General features: G+C 40.2%; 1 protein-coding gene across 1 annotated transcript in view; it reads left to right on the top strand.

The window, feature by feature from the left end:
* Positions 1-18,825, top strand: part of LOC126416672 (centrosomal protein of 104 kDa) — a 412,118-nt gene that overhangs the window by 361,214 nt on the left and 32,079 nt on the right. Inside the window, exon 13 of the mRNA XM_050084474.1 lies at positions 3,637-3,830. Within this exon, the coding sequence (XP_049940431.1) occupies positions 3,637-3,830 (194 nt within the window). The remainder of the gene's footprint in view (positions 1-3,636; positions 3,831-18,825) is intronic.

Below are 18,825 nucleotides of genomic sequence, written 5' to 3'. Positions count from 1 at the left end.
CCAACAACAGCTTTTCTCAGCTGTGTAGGTGGGAACTCTCCCTAAAAATGAATCCTTGAATTCCATATCCCCTCCGGCCTCAACCTTCACTAGTCCCTGTTCAACAGCTGCCTATCTCATACTGTTCCCACTCCAGTACTAGACGTGCCTTCTGTCTTGTCAGCACACCTACATAGACCTTTTCCCTTCTCTAATTCTCTCCTTTCTCCTATCTCCATCCTTCTGCCCCTCCCCCTTCCCCAGCACAGCCTCCTGATGCAGCACCTAACAGCCCTATCCTGTCCAACTACGTCCCTGCATGCTCCCATTGGCATCTTCACCCACCCCTGCCCTGCTATCCCTCCCCTTCCCCAATCCATCCAGTCCCGTGTGTGTGTGTGTGTGTGTGTGTGTGTGTGTGTGTGTGTGTGTGTGTGTTTTTGTTTGTTTTCTGAAGAAAGACTTCCTCTGAAAGTTAAAATATTCCATGTAGTGAGTAACACTCTACTCTTTCCATATTACTGTTATTTTATTTATGCTAAGAGTGATATCAGAGCAAGTGGGCTGTTACTACTGCATTTGAAGCAGTAAAGTTGGTGGTGAGCTACAGTTTGATGGGAGCCATTGATGCTGGCAGACACAGCAGGCTAATTATTAGTTGCAACAACAGATCAAAAATATCCGCATGAATTATTTATATGCTGAATGCTGCAGAGTAAGCACAGTACAGCTGGTACATTATGTGACTGCTTTCACATTTAGTCCTGTAATCGAACTGGATAGAACTGCCTACTGTGGGAGATGGTGGGTGGGTGTATGGGACATGTCTTTAAACCAGATTTCCTGCAGAGGAGTGACATGTAAGTGCAGGAGCAGGGCTGGTATAGGGATGATGGGTGGGTGACAGGACTACTTTGACTGACGAAGGTAGGATTTTGGATAGCATATTTCACATTACAAGGCACTAAAAGAAGTATTCAAAGCTCTGGATAAAGGTGTGATTTAATGTCACTGTGTCTGGATAATATTAAGTGATGAGCATTCTGAGTGATGCCTGTTTCACAATGACAATAGGTTTGTTGGTGTTTTATGAAGAGATAGCACAGAAAATCTGTTTTTGGGTTGCAAAGTAGGACATTGTGTGTCAGCATATTTGGATAACTCCTGCTTACTACTGTAGATGCAGCACCTATAGGTCCCATGGATTCAATGGAGTAACTTTCTGGCTGTTAGAGCATTGAATATGGACAGAGGTTTGAGAAGTTCGAGATCAACATCATAAAAGGTGACTCACTGAGGTAAGGAAGACAATGTGAAGCAGATTTGTGGGTAGGAAAGAATATAAGCTGTCCTCATTATGGGTCCACATCATGTGGATGTCATCAATGAATCTGACCACACAAGGGATTTAAGGTGTTGGGTGGAAAGGAAGAATTTCTATAAGTGGCCCATAAACAATTTGGCATGGAAAGGGACGATGTGAGTGCACATGGCAGTTACACAGATCTTTTTTTTATAGATTTGGCATTCAAAGGAGAAATAATTGTGGATCAGAATAAGGTTGCATTGCAGCAAAGTCAAGGGGGATCTTGGCATACAGTGATGGAGTGTCCACAGTGAAAAGCAAGGGTTATGGTTGTAACAGGCTGAAAATCATGGTAAGGCAGTAGATGAAAGAAGTTTCTGGGGAATGTGGGAGGTGAAGTAGGTCATCATGCCACTGTCTTGGGACTGTGAGGAGTTGAATAGGCAGTTGGATGGTTTTGGTAATAGCAGTTATCTCATAAAATTAGCTTGCATAGTTTCATCAAATGGTGTTGAGATAGTTGTTCTAGCAAACGTCTCAATCTCAAAGACAGGATGCAGGCAGTTGCACTCACAGAGTCATAAGATTTTGTAAAAGGAGCAAAAGCAGTTAAGTAAGGTCTGTGCTTGGATGGTGTGATTGTGTATGACCAGACTGGCAAAATTCTTAGAATTTGGATTCTGAAAAAGTGAAATCATTGTGAAAGGATGGATGGCAACCAACCAAAGGAGTTCAGGAAGAGTGTTTGGGACTCTCTTTGGATTGAGTGAAGCCAGTGTTTTTGAACTGTTAGAGTCAGAATGAGCCAGGGTTCACTTATAACTGGTCAAAAACAAAGTGTGTTGATAGAGGAATCAAGAATGAAAATGCAAAAACAGAATACTTTTGAAAATAAGTGAATGCTGTAATGATAAATGGAGACAGGAGTCAAAAATTTAGTAAACCACCATAGAAAGTTAGAAAGCACATATTAAAAATGTTCACTTGGTAAGCTGTCTAAAATTTAAACAAATATTCACAATTAAGAATCTGAGCTGCTGGTATCTTATGTAATGTATATTGACAGAAGAAATGAGAGTAAGAGTCCAGAAGAAATCAATCCCAATAATAAAATAAGTGACTTGCCAAGAGAGTATTGTGCTTCAGTGTGGCAATTGTTTATATAATTGGCAATTATAAAAGTAAGCATTAGATCTGAGCAACAATGGGTGACCAGTATAGATATGGAAAGAAGCAGAATGTTTTGTGTGCCCTACTTCAATCAAGTGCATGTGAGTTGCTGCCTATCTTCATTTTTTGCTTATTGTTTCCATCATGGAATTTCCATTAATGTAGTAAATATTATCTTATCATGATCTAAATCAGCTATTGGAAATAATGAGCATTATTAATAGAACTATACCACAATGACTACACTTGAGAAAGCTGTTTTTGTAAAATAACTTATTTTTTTCTGTTGCAGTTTTATATTATGCACTTTCCCTGCAACTGTTTTTGTAAAATTATTGTTATGTCTAATGTCTGTTTTCATAAAGTAATTACTACATTCTATGAAAATACATTCGTGTATTCTTTAAGTCATTTCACATCCTAGCATTTCACACTCATTAAAGGATCTAAGGAATATGTAAATAAACAAAATAAATAAATACAAACAAAAAAGATGTAGAGTATATGTATACAATTACAAAAATTTTATATATTAATAGTAGTTATATAGCAGCTGCCAAAACAAGAACAACTTTAGTAGTACTCAGAGGGTACAAATTACAAAACACAATTGATCTCATTCTATTGGCACAGAAATTATTTTAATGTTTTAAAGGAAAGACATTAAACTACATTTTCTAAATTTTTCCCCATATCTATTATTCTAGTTATTTCTATTTTGACACATTATCTTGAAACTGTTAACATTTAGTTTTTTATTTAATTTGAAATGTACTTTTTTTTTCTACACCACCAGCTTCACCAGTTTTTGTACTGGAACTGTGGTAATTATGAAATATTTAGAAAAATTAGGAAATCTGATTGTGAATGAATAAATGTACATGACAGTTTCTGATCAATACTTTATCATACCTTATGCTGCATGCCTGTGAACTTTTTTAGATATATCCAGCTGCTTGTTACATCCGCGAAGCTTAACTAATTTTGTTACTTTAGTTTACCGTTACAGCAAGTAATTATTTAAGAAAGTGAACTGAGTACCATCAAAAGCAATACAGTGGGTAGTTTTCCTAATGCAGTGTCAAATGATCCATGTAACAGTGCAAAAAAAAGGAATAGTAACAAAATTTTACAATATTTTCTTGTATGTTGATGAGTGATTTATGGCAAAACACTTTCAGCGGAAGAGGGAGGTCCTAGAAAGAAACAGGCAAGTGGTTCGCGCAGCTGCACAAGTTACAAACGTGTCTACAAGTCCTACAAACAATGCAAATGTCAACAAATCACCTGGCCATCAAACAGGTAGCAGTTCCTCATCAGCAAGTATAATAACCTCACCAAGCGATGCATCTCAGCAAGACGTCAGTGATGACAAGTAAATATATTTAAGTACAAAATAATTTCTAAGGAGTCAAGTAGCTTTCCTGTGTAGCTCCTCTAAAATGATTCTACTGTTGTCTCTGTGGAAATGCAGTTCTGAAACTAATAAATAAATTAATTTAAATATGCAAATATCTGATCAGCATCTATATTACTAAATGGCATACCCAGTGCATGGCTCCAGTTACAAGTTGCCTCTCTAACAGTTTCCAGTGGCAACAAAAACTTGATTTTCAATATTCCATATGGTTATTGACTGACTTTAAAAATTTAAAATACTATCATAATCTACTCATTAAAAAGCATCATCTGATGTTAAAATTTTAACACAGTAATACAAGTATCACAATTAGAAACTCTGTATAAATCTCACTCAGATTATATTCATTGAGCATTTGAAAATGAGAGCATTTAGCAACTTCCACAAAATTTTAAACACAATTTCAAACCTTTCTAAACTTTTTCTCACTATATGCATGACATCAAGTATTTAACACAAGAAATTCCAGAAATCAATTTTGACACTTCAACTGTAAAGGACAAATATATAATGAGGCTTAAAAAAGCAACTTCTAGATTAAAACTAGGCACTTGTAACTGGGATATTAATCTAAATGAAGCACTGTTCAGCTTGAACTTTACAAGAAGCACGAACATCCACTTGTTTATAAGAAGAATAACAGAAATAACATTTTAATTGTTGCAGTTTATGTGGACAACATGTTAATTTTCAGTAATAATCTACCAGGGAAGGAAATCTTCAAAAAGAAACTCAAAGAGTAATTTAAATGGAGAGAGCTCAGACAAGTGACAAATTGCTTTGGCATCAGAGTCACAAGAGATCACAAAAGAGTCTAGCGGGTGGATCAGTCTCATTATATAGAACAAATCTTAAATAAATACAACATGTAGGATTGCACTTCAATGTTGATGTATGCACATATGGGAACAAGAACTGACCTCGCGTATTCAATCATAGTTGCTAAGTTGTTTCAGCACCACAGTTGCCCTATCAACTACTGAAGCTAAATACAAGGCCCTAGCCTGAGTTTGTCTTGAGAGACTCTGGCTACAAAGGTTAATAAAAGAAATCTGTTCAAGTCCTGAAGGTGGTGGCCAGTTAAACTTTATTGTGGTAACAAAGATGCAGTTGACTTAACCAAAACAAGTGGTTGCAGTGGAAGAACCAAGCATATCAATATCAGACTTAATTTTTATTAGAGAAAAAAATAGACTTAGCTCAAGTTACACTAGAACAAATCCTGGTGGAGCAGATGCTTACTGTTATGATGACTAAGTCACTGTCAAGAATACAATGTTGATGGGATCTGCATAATTGAAACTGATCGACTTAAGAATACTGATTAATCCAATGCCAAAGGATTATACTTAACACTCTTTATTCAATGAAGGCAAGAGGTTAATTGACATGTAACACAGAGTGGCAGTTCAGAATAATGTATAAAAACATAAAAACACAGGAACAAATATCATGCATGGAGAAGGCAAAAGCACACACCACAAAAAATCAGTTTTCCTGGTGCTGATTGCGGGACTCTTTGACAGCCACAATTCACTTATTACATATGAAAAACACACTGCCTCTGGCAGCCTGTAACGAACTACCATGATGGCTGCAATTCACCTGTTACGCCATGTGACACTGCACCATGCACACACTGTGTGAGCACTTCATTTCTGTGCGCTAGCGTGTAACAACTCCCTCAGAAGAAACTGTGCATCAGTATCAAGGAAACAGGCAGGGAAGTGAATACCACATCTGGAGCAGTTCACTCAAATAGATGGATGTTCTGTGGATGGCTGTAGTGGTGGTGATGGTGGTGATGATGATGGTGGTGGTGGTGGTGGTGGTGGTGGTGATGGTGTTGCTTGGGGCTTTTTCTGGCATGTTCTGATGTCTCTATTGGGTAGTGGACTGTGATGTTTCTTGAAAATTGGGTACAGGCTTGACTCTGTTCAGGGAAACAGTCATTGGTTTACTGTTCACCAATATGTACATTGTCTGCATACTTCTCCATAATGTGCAGTATGGACCAGTGGTTGGAGGCTGCAATGGTGGTTTTATGTTGTTGGTGCAGAGTGTGACATGAGAGCAGTGATCCAGGTCCTGGTGCAGGCAGCGTGCTGTGACGTGAAGCCTCAGAGGATGGATCTATGTGACAAGGTTCCACAGGTGATGTGAGAAATCCAGTTGGTCTAGTGCAGATATTTTCATTGTATCAGCATTGAAAAATTCACCAGACAGACACAACGTCCCTGTGTAAACCATCTCCATGGTCAAAGAATCAAAGTCAGCTTTATAAGTTGTTTGTAGGCCTAGTAGAACCATTGGAAGAGCTGAAGTCCATGAGTTTCCATGGCACATGAGCATCATCTTCAGGGTATGATGCAAGTGCTCAACCATGTCATTGCTAGTGATATGGTAACTGGTGGTATTGTGGTGGATCTACCTGCAAAACTTGGCAAGCCAGTTGAATGGGTCCAACTCAAACTGCCATCCATGGTTGGTAGTGTTACGCTGCGGGCACATAAGCCTCATTAACCACACTGACACAAAGGTAGAGGCTAACATTTCTGCAGTAAAATTGGCACTTCTTTTGCCCAGTGGGTAAAACAATCAGTCGTTGACAAAAGGTAGCATTGACTGCTCAAAGGAGGAAGTCCCACAACGTATAGATGTACATGGGCAAAACATACAATTGTATCTAGAAAGTTGCCAACTCAGACATGCATACATTGAGGCTTTTTACACCTTTGGTATTGCAAACATGTCCTTGTCCATGCTCAACAGCCCTTTTCCATGCTTGGCCACACAAAGCAGTGGAATAGGGGTTATGAATTCTGTTGAAGGCTTGTCTTTGTTATCCATGAGAGACATTGCAGTAGAGCTTGACATCTTCTCCAGGAACTGCAGTTCTAATGATGACACATCATTGTCAAGAAACGTTTGGAGTTTCTCATCTTCTTCTTGTCCTCAGGCCAATGGAAAAAAGTGGATACCACTCATCATGAAAGACAGTCACTACATTATCAATTCCCAAAAAGTGCTGGATGTCAGTAGTGAACTGGGCTATGAACCCTAGGTGGTTGAATTGGTGAGGAGAACAGTTGGCATTGTTCCACTTGAATGCAAAGGTCAGTGGTTTATGATCTGTGAATATTGTGGACATTCGAGCTTTGGTTTGAGGGTGAAAGTATTTCTCCTCTTCAAATACTGCCAGGAACTTGTGGTTGTAGGTGCTCCACTTTCTCTGAGATGGTAACAGCTTTCATGAGAAGTATGCCAGTGGTTGCCATAAACCTTCCTCCAGAGTGTAGCACCACACTGATAGCCATCTGTCTTGCATCCACTGCTAATGCGAGAGGTGCATTGAGCTTAGGATGAGCTAGATTAGATTAGATTAATATTAGTTCCATGGATCATGAATACGATATTTCATAATGATGTGGAACGAGTCAAATTTTCCAATACATGACATAATTAAGTTAATTTAACAACATAATTAAGTTAATATAACAACTTTTTTATTTTTTTGTTTTTTTTTAATTTTTTTAATAATTTTTTTTTCTTTTTTTCTTAATTTATATCTAAAAATTCCTCTATGGAGTAGAAGGAGTTGTCATTCAGAAATTCTTTTAATTTCTTCTTAAATACTTGTTGGTTATCTGCCAGACTTTTGATACTATTTGGTAAGTGACCGAAGACTTTACTGGCAGTATAATTCACCCCTTTCTGTGCCAAAGTTAGATTTAATCTTGAATAGTGAAGATCATCCTTTCTCCCAGTATTGTAGTTATGCACATTGCTATTACTTTTGAATTGGGTTTGGTTGTTAATAACAAATTTCATAAGAGAGTATATATACTGAGAAGCTACTGTGAATATCCCTAGATCCTTAAATAAATGTCTGCAGGATGATCTTGGGTGGACTCCAGCTATTATTCTGATTACATGCTTTTGTGCAATGAATACTTTATACACTGCGTCAGCCATGCTCTATTTCATGGCTTCAGATGCAGAACACATAGACTGCGTCCTCTGCACTGGGGAGTTGCTTTTGTCTTAGGACCAGTTAGTGCTGCTGTCAATAGTTCCTGCTATTATGCTGCACGAGACAGACAGCAACGATAAAAATTCAGCATACCCAGGAACTAACTCAATTCCTTGATTTTCTCTGGCCCAGGTAACTGTAAAATCACACCTGTTTTCTCAGTCAGAAGTAGGGAGGCCACAGCAGGATTCTACGTCCCAAGAAGGTCACTTCAGATTATCCGAAAACACAATTGGTGATGTTCAAGATGACTCTGTAATGCTCCACACATACTCTCAAACAGGCAAAATGGTGTTCTAATTGCAGTCCTTAGGATGTCCTCTTTAGTCACAGGTATCTGATTATTGGCTTTAGCACAGTCTAAGATGCTGAATATCCTCACACCGTGTAATGTGTAGTTACAGTCTCTTAGTAGTGGCACAGGATATCAGTCCAACGCTATTCTCAAGTTCAGAGCACGATAGTCTCCATATGGGCATCAGGCCCATCTTTCTTTGGCACCAAATATAAGGCAGTGGACCACAGCCTTCGATAGTCTAACAATGCCCTCTTGCAGTATAGTGTCGAATTAAGCTTTTGCGATTGCAAGCTGGTCTGGTGCTTAACATCTTGGTCAACAAACACTGTTTCTAGTGGAAATGTATAAACGAGAATCTATACCTCTACCAATATACATGTTCTGTGCTGTTAGTTCTATGAATGTTCTTTATTCTTGTTTCATGTATGTGTATTCTGTATATTTTGTGTTTGAATTAGTGTAATAAACGTTTCTTGCATTTACTTCAAACCACGACCATTTTAGTGAAAATTAAAGCAAAACCAATAAAAGTCATCAAAAAATATCAGCATTATACCACTACATGGAAATGTGACTTGCTGAAAAAAAGTGTCAGATATACACTATTAGCATCATGTCAGGGTGCAAAACTTCAAACATTTTTTTAACTGTACTTGTGCTCCCTAAGTTTCTGTGACATATATGAAATATCCTCTTGTTACTGAAGTGGTACTATTCCACGAATGGAATACACCGAAAATTACAGTGTACAACAGATTTCTTGACAGCTCAGCTTCCTAGTTCTAATTCAGTAGAAATCAGAAGACTTTGGACTGTTAGTGTTTTGATCTCAGTCACTGCCAATTTAAGTGATCAGACAATACTGAGAGAGTATAGTCATTGATGAGAGCTATTTTTTATTTCACTGTGCCATGTTCAGTTTCTTTGTAATAAAATGAGAACTGAATCAGCATCTGATACTTCATGGATACTGCAAGAGACTCCTTGGTAGAATAACTTTTCTATGAACAATAAGAGTTACCACCATAGATATTTAGCAGAAAGCATAGGAATGGTGGCTGCACTATATGAGGAAGATAATACTTTCTCCACTTGCAATGCTCCTTTCCCACACCAGAATGGCAAGATTTAGGTCACCCATTCCCCATAACCCTCTCTAAAGTCAACCAATAAAAAGTATATAGATACCTGCAGACACTGTGAATAAGCTAAATGATGTATCCTTTCTTCCTCTTGGCCAACACAACATACAAATGATGTGGTGAAGAGAGAAATTTTTTTTTACATGGCACTTCACAGACATTGTTCTTTTTGCTAACTGCAATGCACAACATTTCAGAGAGTCTCATAAGGTGCAAACAACCAGTCAGTGATCACACTGCCTCCATTTACAGTGGTTCAGCATCTTATGTGAAACAAGTCAGACACTCAAGTAAATATGTGAAGGAAGTTTGGATGCAAGCCTTCCTTTGCCAATGCATTGCCAGCAATCATTTACTTCCTTAATGACTAAAACCTTAAACACTGTGCTGCATACAAATTGTGTGTGTGAAATCTTATGGGACTTAAGGTGCTAAGGTCATCAGTCCCTAAGCTTACACACTTATCCTAAGGATGAACACACACACCCATGCCCGAGGGAAAACTCGAACCTCCATCAGGACCAGCTGCACAGTCCACGACTGCAGCGCCTTATTCATAAAAATTCTTATATGTCAAGAATATCATATTGTATTACATTAGTGATACTCCTTGGGTCCCATGAAGTGTGATCTCTGGGATCGAAGAACTCAAAGAGTGTAAATTTAATTTCATTTAAGTGCAATACTGCTAAATGACATAATATTGTAATATTGCCTTATTCCAGTGTTAAGTCTAATTATACATTAACTTAAAACATTGAATTTAAGATTACAGTATATTGATCATTTTTACTTTTTGGACCATCTGACGACAACTGAATGAAACACAATTTTCACACCATATGCGTTTCCCCTTTATACTGTGCAAGGCATCTTCAATGGCAGGTTGCATGAATCATTTTATACGTATTATGTTTCTGTTTCGTTTTTGGTGCTGTTCCTCTTCTTATAATTGCCACTTGGGGTTTTTTCCACATTTCACAGCACTAGGAACTGAACACTTGTTTTGATGCATAGAAAGAACCAAGGCTCCTCAATGAGATGGACCTCAAAGTGCCAGCTCTGCTGAATGGCTCAGAGAAGTGCAAAAACATAACCGGCACCGACTCATGGGCATTGATTAGTCCGGCTAGAAGGGTTCTCTATTTTTAGATCAATAGCTGCCATCTGACAGTTGCAAAAGCTGATCCACACTCTGTGTACGAATGGCCACAGAGTAAAGATTATATAAGTATTGCGTAGATTTTACGTGGCACTTTTAAAAATACCTCTCCGACATGTGTGTTCTCATTTCTACGAGCATTGTCTGTCTGCAAACTCATGATAGAGCTAGCGAGTCTCCTCTGTGGCTACCACACTGTGTCACAATGAGAAGCTAGAAACTCTATCACCCCACACTTCTGCAGTGCAGCTGTTATATCAGTGCTGACACAATTTGCAGACATGCGTGGGTAGTGTTTATTTTGCACTGAATACATTTACATGGTACAGAATACAGAGTTAGTAACTAATATAGCACAAGGAACAAACACACAGTGTGATGGTTTAATTTATTTTCAAATTAAAACTCTGCACTATAAATGTTACCATAGTATCCATAGTACTGACCTCATTTTCACTGTGAGTACAGTCTGTGTAAGGGTGCATCAAAACAAGTGTTCAGTTCCTAGTGCTGTGAAATATGGAGAAACCCCAAGTGGCAATTATAAGAAGAGGAACAGCACCAAAAATGGAACAGAAACATAGTATGTAGAAAATCGTCTGCACAACCTGCCACTGAAGATGTCTTGCAAAATGCTTACGGCACAAAAATCATGTTTCGTTCAGTTGTAGTCAGACAGTCCAAAAAAATAAAAATTATCGATATACCATAATGTTGCATGCAACTGAAGAAGACAAGACTACAAAAGTTGAATTTAAGAATGCAGGTGAAGGTACTCTTAAATGGAGAAGTAGTAATTCAATAGAAAGTTCTTTAATTCAATCTTTTGAATGTCCACTTGTTGATCACTTGAGGTCTTTGTAGACATTATTTTAGGTGCTAGTGGTACATTCATTGTAAAGGAAAGAAGTTCAACAGGACTTGAAGTTGGTGATGGAGCACCAGGGTGGTAATTAAGCCACATACTGGAGTCAGTCAGGCACCGGTCAGCAACCATCAAGCTGAATGGACTTTGCTATTCTGTGTCACAGCATCCACATGACAAAACATGGCCAGTCACCAGGAAGACCAGCTGCTCAACCCACCCAGCCGGTCATTAACTTCATTCCAGATAATTTGGTGTGAAATACTAATACCATGCCTCCCACAAAGTCAATGAGCCGTAACAGCATTTAAGCTCACCTGAACCAGCCAGCATTTGGCCAGGTGGGCAGTTATGTGACATCCAGGCACTGTCACCACTGCTGCTGCTGGGCTGTGATCCAGAGACCTCAGCCTATCTGCCCAGTCCAGGCAGCCACCACACTGCCAGCTGCCTGCCCTTGCTCTACAGCATCGGATCCGACTCTAACTCCAGGCAATGCCATTGCCATGTAGCTGAGACATTGTGAACTTTTGCTGTACCAGTTGACCTTGCCAGCCACCCTGTGCTGCAGAAAACCAAGAGCAGTGCTTGATCATTGCTGTCAACTCAGCACTGGCATACCATAGATGTCAGCTCAGCACTGCCTATGAGATAGCAGGTATCAACCATATGCTGTGCTTCCTTCCGTGCCACTACTATGCCAGAATATTAGATGAAGACAGAAACACACTCAAATGACTATTAAAGACTAACTGTGTTCTTTCTCATGCCTGCATGCAGCCACTACAGACCAGTTACATGGTGGAGTCCAAGCTGTGTAAATTAGTAAAGAAGCAATAGAGAAGTCGTTGTACAGGGTGATTCAAAAAGAATACCACAACTTTAGGAATTTAAAACTCTGCAACGACAAAAGGCAGAGCTAAGCACTATCTGTTGGCGAATTAAGGGAGCTATAAAGTTTCATTTAGTTGTACATTTGTTCGCTTGAGGCGCTGTTGACTAGGCGTCAGCGTCAGTTGATGCTAAGATGGTGACCGCTCAACAGAAAGCTTTTTGTGTTATTGAGTACAGCAGAAGTGAATCGACGACAGTTGTTCAGCGTGCATTTCGAACGAAGTATGGTGTTAAACCTCCTGATAGGTGGTGTATTAAACGTTGGTATAAACAGTTTACAGAGAATGGGTGTTTGTGCAAAGGGAAAAGTTCTGGACGGCTGAGAACGAGTGATGAAAATGTAGCACGCATCCAGCAAGCATTTGTTTGCAGCTCAGGAAAATCGACTCGCAGAGCTAGCAGAGAGCTGCAAATTCCACAATCAACTGTATGGAGAGTCCTACGAAAAAGGTTAGTTATGAAACCTTATCGTCTGACATTGGTTCAAGCACTGTCTGCAGCTGATAAGATTAAAAGAATCGATTTCTGTGATTTTATCCTTGCTCAAATGGAAACAGATGAATCTTTCGTTTCAAAGATTGTGTTTAGTGATGAAGCAACTTTCCACACTAACGGGAAAGTCAACCATCACAATGTCTGTATATGGGGCACTGAGAATCCGCGGGAAACAACTCAGTATGAACGTGACTCGGCTAAGGTGAACGTTTTCTGTGCCATTTCAGCCAATAAAGTTTTTGGTCCCTTTTTCTTCGAAGGTGCTACTGTAACTGGACTACAGTATCTGGAGATGTTAGAGAATTGGCTGTTCCCTCAGCTCGAACAAGAAGCACAACAATTCATATTTCAGCAGGATGGAGCGCCACCACATTGGCACTTATCTGTCCGTAACTACCTGAACGTCAACTACCCAAGGCGATGGATCGGCCGCCAGGCAGCCCGTGACAGAGCACTTCATCACTGGCCTCCAAGAAGCCCTGATCTTACCCCCTGCGATTTTTTCTTATGGGGGTATGTTAAGGATATGGTGTTTTGGCCACCTCTCCCAGCCACCATTGATGATTTGAAACGAGAAATAACAGCAGCTATCCAAACTGTTACGCCTGATATGCTACAGAGAGTGTGGAACGAGTTGGAGTATCGGGTTGATATTGCTCATGTGTCTGGAGGGGGCCATATTGAACATCTCTGAACTTGTTTTTGAGTGAAAAAAAACCTTTTTAAATACTCTTTGTAATGATGTATAACAGAACGTTATATTATGTTTCTTTCATTAAATACACATTTTTAAAGTTGTATTCTTTTTGAATCACCCTGTATTTTCATCATAATCTTCTGCAGCACATGTCCATCCCATCTTTGGCAGAGACCAACACCCTCACTCCAGCACAACCTTTCCTCTCTGTTTCTCTGTTTACATCACACTTTTCACTATAGCAGTGTGTGTGTGTGTGTGTGTGTGTGTGTGTGTGTGTGTGTGTGTTGATTCCACTGTCCCATTCACTGTCATTTTATGCAACCTGCAATGTCACAGGGAGCCTACATAAACCACACATGAGATTTTCGTATTCTCTCACTTGCTACGTGACAAGTATTGGTGCAACAGAAAAAATGAACACAGCCTTTTGTAGGAAATTTAATGCAATTAAATTTTGTAGTGGGAAATGTTTTCAATAGTCGCCATAGTTTTTGAATTATTCAGGAAAAACATACAAAAGTTACTTTCAAATGCACCCCCACTCCCAGCTCGACCCCTATCAGTCAGGATTTTCCAGTGTCTTGCTGATGCCACTCCCTCCTGCCACTGCAGAAATACTCGTGACTGCAAAAATTATTTTCCATGTTTGACCTTTTTTATTCTTCATTGACTGGCCTTGTAACACCACTGGCTTAGTCAAGCACTTAAAAATTACACTCCTGGAAATTGAAATAAGAACACCGTGAATTCATTGTCCCAGGAAGGGGAAACTTTATTGACACATTCCTGGGGTCAGATACATCACATGATCACACTGACAGAACCACAGGCACATAGACACAGGCAACAGAGCATGCACAATGTCGGCACTAGTACAGTGTATATCCACCTTTCGCAGCAATGCAGGCTGCTATTCTCCCATGGAGACGATCGTAGAGATGCTGGATGTAGTCCTGTGGAACGGCTTGCCATGCCATTTCCACCTGGCGCCTCAGTTGGACCAGCGTTCGTGCTGGACGTGCAGACCGCGTGAGACGACGCTTCATCCAGTCCCAAACATGCTCAATGGGGGACAGATCCGGAGATCTTGCTGGCCAGGGTAGTTGACTTACACCTTCTAGAGCACGTTGGGTGGCACGGGATACATGCGGACGTGCATTGTCCTGTTGCAACAGCAAGTTCCCTTGCCGGTCTAGGAATGGTAGAACGATGGGTTCGATGACGGCTTGGATGTACCGTGCACTATTCAGTGTCCCCTCGACGATCACCAGTGGTGTACGGCCAGTGTAGGAGATCGCTCCCCACACCATGATGCCGGGTGTTGGCCCTGTGTGCCTCGGTCGTATGCAGTCCTGATTGTGGAGCTCACCTGCACGGTGCCAAACACGCATACGACCATCATTGGCACCAAGGCAGAAGCGACTCTCATCGCTGAAGACGACACGTCTCCATTCGTCCCTCCATTCACGCCTGTCGCGACACCACTGGAGGCGGGCTGCACGGTGTTGGGGCGTGAGCGGAAGACGGCCTAACGGTGTGCGGGACCGTAGCCCAGCTTCATGGAGACGGTTGCGAATGGTCCTCGCCGATACCCCAGGAGCAACAGTGTCCCTAATTTGCTGGGAAGTGGCGGTGCGGTCCCCTACGGCACTGCGTAGGATCCTACGGTCATGGCGTGCATCCGTGCGTCGCTGCGGTCCGGTCCCAGGTCGACGGGCACGTGCACCTTCCGCCGACCACTGGCGACAACATCGATGTACTGTGGAGACCTCACGCCCCACGTGTTGAGCAATTCGGCGGTACGTCCACCCGGCCTCCCGCATGCCCACTATACGCCCTCGCTCAAAGTCCGTCAACTGCACATACAGTTCACGTCCACGCTGTCGCGGCATGCTACCAGTGTTAAAGACTGCGATGGAGCTCCGTATGCCACGGCAAACTGGCTGACACTGACGGCGGCGGTGCACAAATGCTGCGCAGCTAGCGCCATTCGACGGCCAACACCGCGGTTCCTGGTGTGTCCGCTGTGCCGTGCGTGTGATCATTGCTTGTACAGCCCTCTCGCAGTGTCCGGAGCAAGTATGGTGGGTCTGACACACCGGTGTCAATGTGTTCTTTTTTCCATTTCCAGGAGTGTATAATACGGATGTTTGTATAAATTTTACCTAAACATTTTGTGAATTTTGACAGCATAAACAATTGCAACATTGTATTCATCATGCTTTTGGACTATGAAACTACTGTGCTTGTAAGGGTTAAGTTTGGATTAAATTGTCAACATAATTAGTTTTATTATAATGTTTACAAAAGTTGTTTTTCATTCATTGCCCATGAGGCCATTTAAATTAATGATGTTAACAAACTATCTGTCAATGCTGATGATATAATAAAATGATAATGGCAGGGGCAGCTCAATCATATGTATAATTTGTCAAAATACCCAGTTTTCCTTTTTTTTAAGAAAAAAAGAAAAAAGTAGGAGGCCTCTTCAAGATGTTCTTAATTATTAGCAGATATAATTCTTGTAACACAATTCTGTATTTTGAAAATACTATCCCCGTAACTGTAGATTAAAACTGAAGAAACTACAAAAAGGTGGGAATTTAAGGAGATGGGACCTGGATAAACTGATTAAACCAGAGATTGTACAGAGTTTCAGGAAGAGAATAAGGGAACAATTGACAGGAATGGGGGAAAGAAATACAGTAGAAGAAGAATGGGTAGCTTTGAGAGATGAAGTAGTGAAGGCAGCAGAGGGTCAAGTAGGTAAAAAGACGAGGGCTAGTAGAAATCCTTGGGTAACGGGAGAAATATTAAATTTAATTGATGAAAGGAGATAATATAAAAATGCAGTAAATGAAGTAGGCAAAAAGGAATACAAACGTCTCAAAAATGAGATCGACAGGAAGTGCAAAATGGCTAAGCAGGGATGGCTAGAGGACAAATGTAAGGATGTAGAGGCTTATCTCACTAGAGGTAAGATGAATACTGCCTACAGGAAATTAAAGAGACCTTTGGAGAAAAGAGAACCTCTTGCAAGAATATCAAGAACTCAGATGGAAACCCAGTTCCAAGTACAGAAGGGAAAGCGGAATGGTGGAAGGAGTATATAGAGGGTTTATACAAGGGCGATGTACTTGAGAACAATATTATGGAAATGGAAGAGGATGTAGATGAAGATGGAATGGGAAATACGATACTGCGTGAAGAGTTTGACAGAGCACTGAAAAACCTGAGTCGAAACAAGGCCCTGGGAGTAGACAACATTCCATTAGAACTACTGACGGCCTTAGGAGAGCCAGTCCTGACAAAACTCTACCATCTGGGGAGCAAGACGTATGAGACAGGCGAAATATCCTCAGACTTCAAGAAGAATATAATAATTCCAATCTCAAAGAAAGCAGGTGCTGACAGATGTGAAAATTACCGAACTATCAGTTTAATAAGTCACGGATGCAAAATACTAACGTGAATTCCTTACAGACGAATGTAAAAACTGGTAGAAGCCGACCTTGGGGAAGACCAGTTTGGATTCTGTAGAAATATTGGAAAATGTGAGGCAATACTGACTCTCGACTTATCTTAGAAGCTAGATTAAGGAAAGGCAAACCTACGTTTCTAGCATTTGTAGACTTAGAGAAAGCTTTTGACAATGTTGACTGGAATACTCTTTCTCAAATTCTGAAGGTGGCAGGGGTAAAACACAGGGAGTGAGAGGCTATTTACAATTTGTACAGAAACCAGATGGCAGTTATAAGAGTCGAGGGACATGAAAGGGAAGCAGTTGTTGCGAAGGGAGTGAGACAGGGTTGTAGCCTGTCCCCGATGTTATTCAATCTGTATATTGAGCAAGCAGTGAAGGAAATAAAGAAAAATTCAGAGTAGGTATTAAAATCCATGGAAAAGAAATAAAATCTTTGAGGTTTGCCGATGACATTGTAATTCTGTCAGAGACAGCAAAGGACTTAGAAGAGCAGTTGAACGGAATGGATAGTGTCTTGAAAGGAGGATATAAGATGAACATCAATAAAAGCAAAACGAGGATAATGGAATGTAGTCGAATTAAGTTGGGTGATGCTGAGGGAATTAGATTAGGAAATGAGACACTGAAAGTAGTAAAGGAGTTTTGCTATTTGGGGAGCAAAATAACTGATGATGGTCGAAGTTGAGAGGATATAAAATGTAGACTGGCAATGGCAAGGAAAGTGTTTCTGAAGAAGAGAAATTTGTTAACATCGAGTATAGATTTAAGTGTCAGGAAGATGTATCTGAAAGTATTTGTATGGAGCTTAGCCATGTATGGAAGTGAAACATGGATGATAACTAGTTTGGACAAGAAGAGAATAGAAGCTTTCGAAATGTGGTGCTACAGAAGAATGCTGAAGATTAGATGGGTAGATCATATAACTAATGAGGAGGTATTGAATATGATTGGTGAGAAGAGAAGTTTGTGGCACAACTTGACTAGAAGAAGGAATCGGTTGGTAGGACATGTTCTGAGGCATCAAGGGATCACCAATGTAGTATTGGAGGGCAGTGTGGGAGGTAAAAATTGTAGAGGGAGACCAAGATATGAATACACTAAACAGATTCAGAAGGATGTAGGTTGCAGTAGGTACTGGGAGATGAAGAAGCTTGCACAGGATAAAGTAACATGGAGAGCTGCATCAAACCAGTCTCTGGACTGAAGGCCACAACAACAACAACAACAACAACAACAAAATCCCCGTAATTTGAATTTGCCCAGAAAATGATTGCATCACTCATAAGCAAATGGAAACATGCAAAATAAACCAGTTTCTTCATTTTTAAATTGCGTGTAGCTGTAAACATGCACATTGTGAACACAGGTGAACCAAGGTGTTTCAGTAATGCTAGACAGTGGGTTTTTCCATTGAGGTTGTAATCTATCTTTAGTACCATAAACTTCACACTTTCTACCTCATGTATGCATGGTTAGAGAAACATTTTTATGGCTTGTGGAGTTCAGTGAGATGAACTAAACTGTGTGTACTGAGTCTTGTCAGAAGTGAATGCTAATCTATTTGCCATGAGCCATCTGTTAATGTTTTCAAATCTTTCATTACCTGGGGACTGGTACTGCTTTTTATTCTTATACTTGTGTTATCTGCAAAAAGTACAAAATGTGCATCTTCTGAAATTATAAGTTGAAGATAATTTGTACATATCAGAACTAATAGAGAATTCAAAATGTAACTTGTGGTACAGCATGTCTGACTGCTCAAATTCTGAATGCCTGTTATGATGTGACTGACATGGAAATGATACACATTGTTTTCTGTCATTGAGGTAAGATAAAAACTATGAACTTCTGTGTCTACTATTCTATAATGTTTTAAC

This window comes from Schistocerca serialis, chromosome 8 (genome assembly GCF_023864345.2).
Source record: "Schistocerca serialis cubense isolate TAMUIC-IGC-003099 chromosome 8, iqSchSeri2.2, whole genome shotgun sequence".
Taxonomy (NCBI): domain Eukaryota; kingdom Metazoa; phylum Arthropoda; class Insecta; order Orthoptera; family Acrididae; genus Schistocerca; species Schistocerca serialis.
Note: the sequence above shows the minus strand (reverse complement) of the source record. Positions and strands in the feature narration are given on the sequence as shown.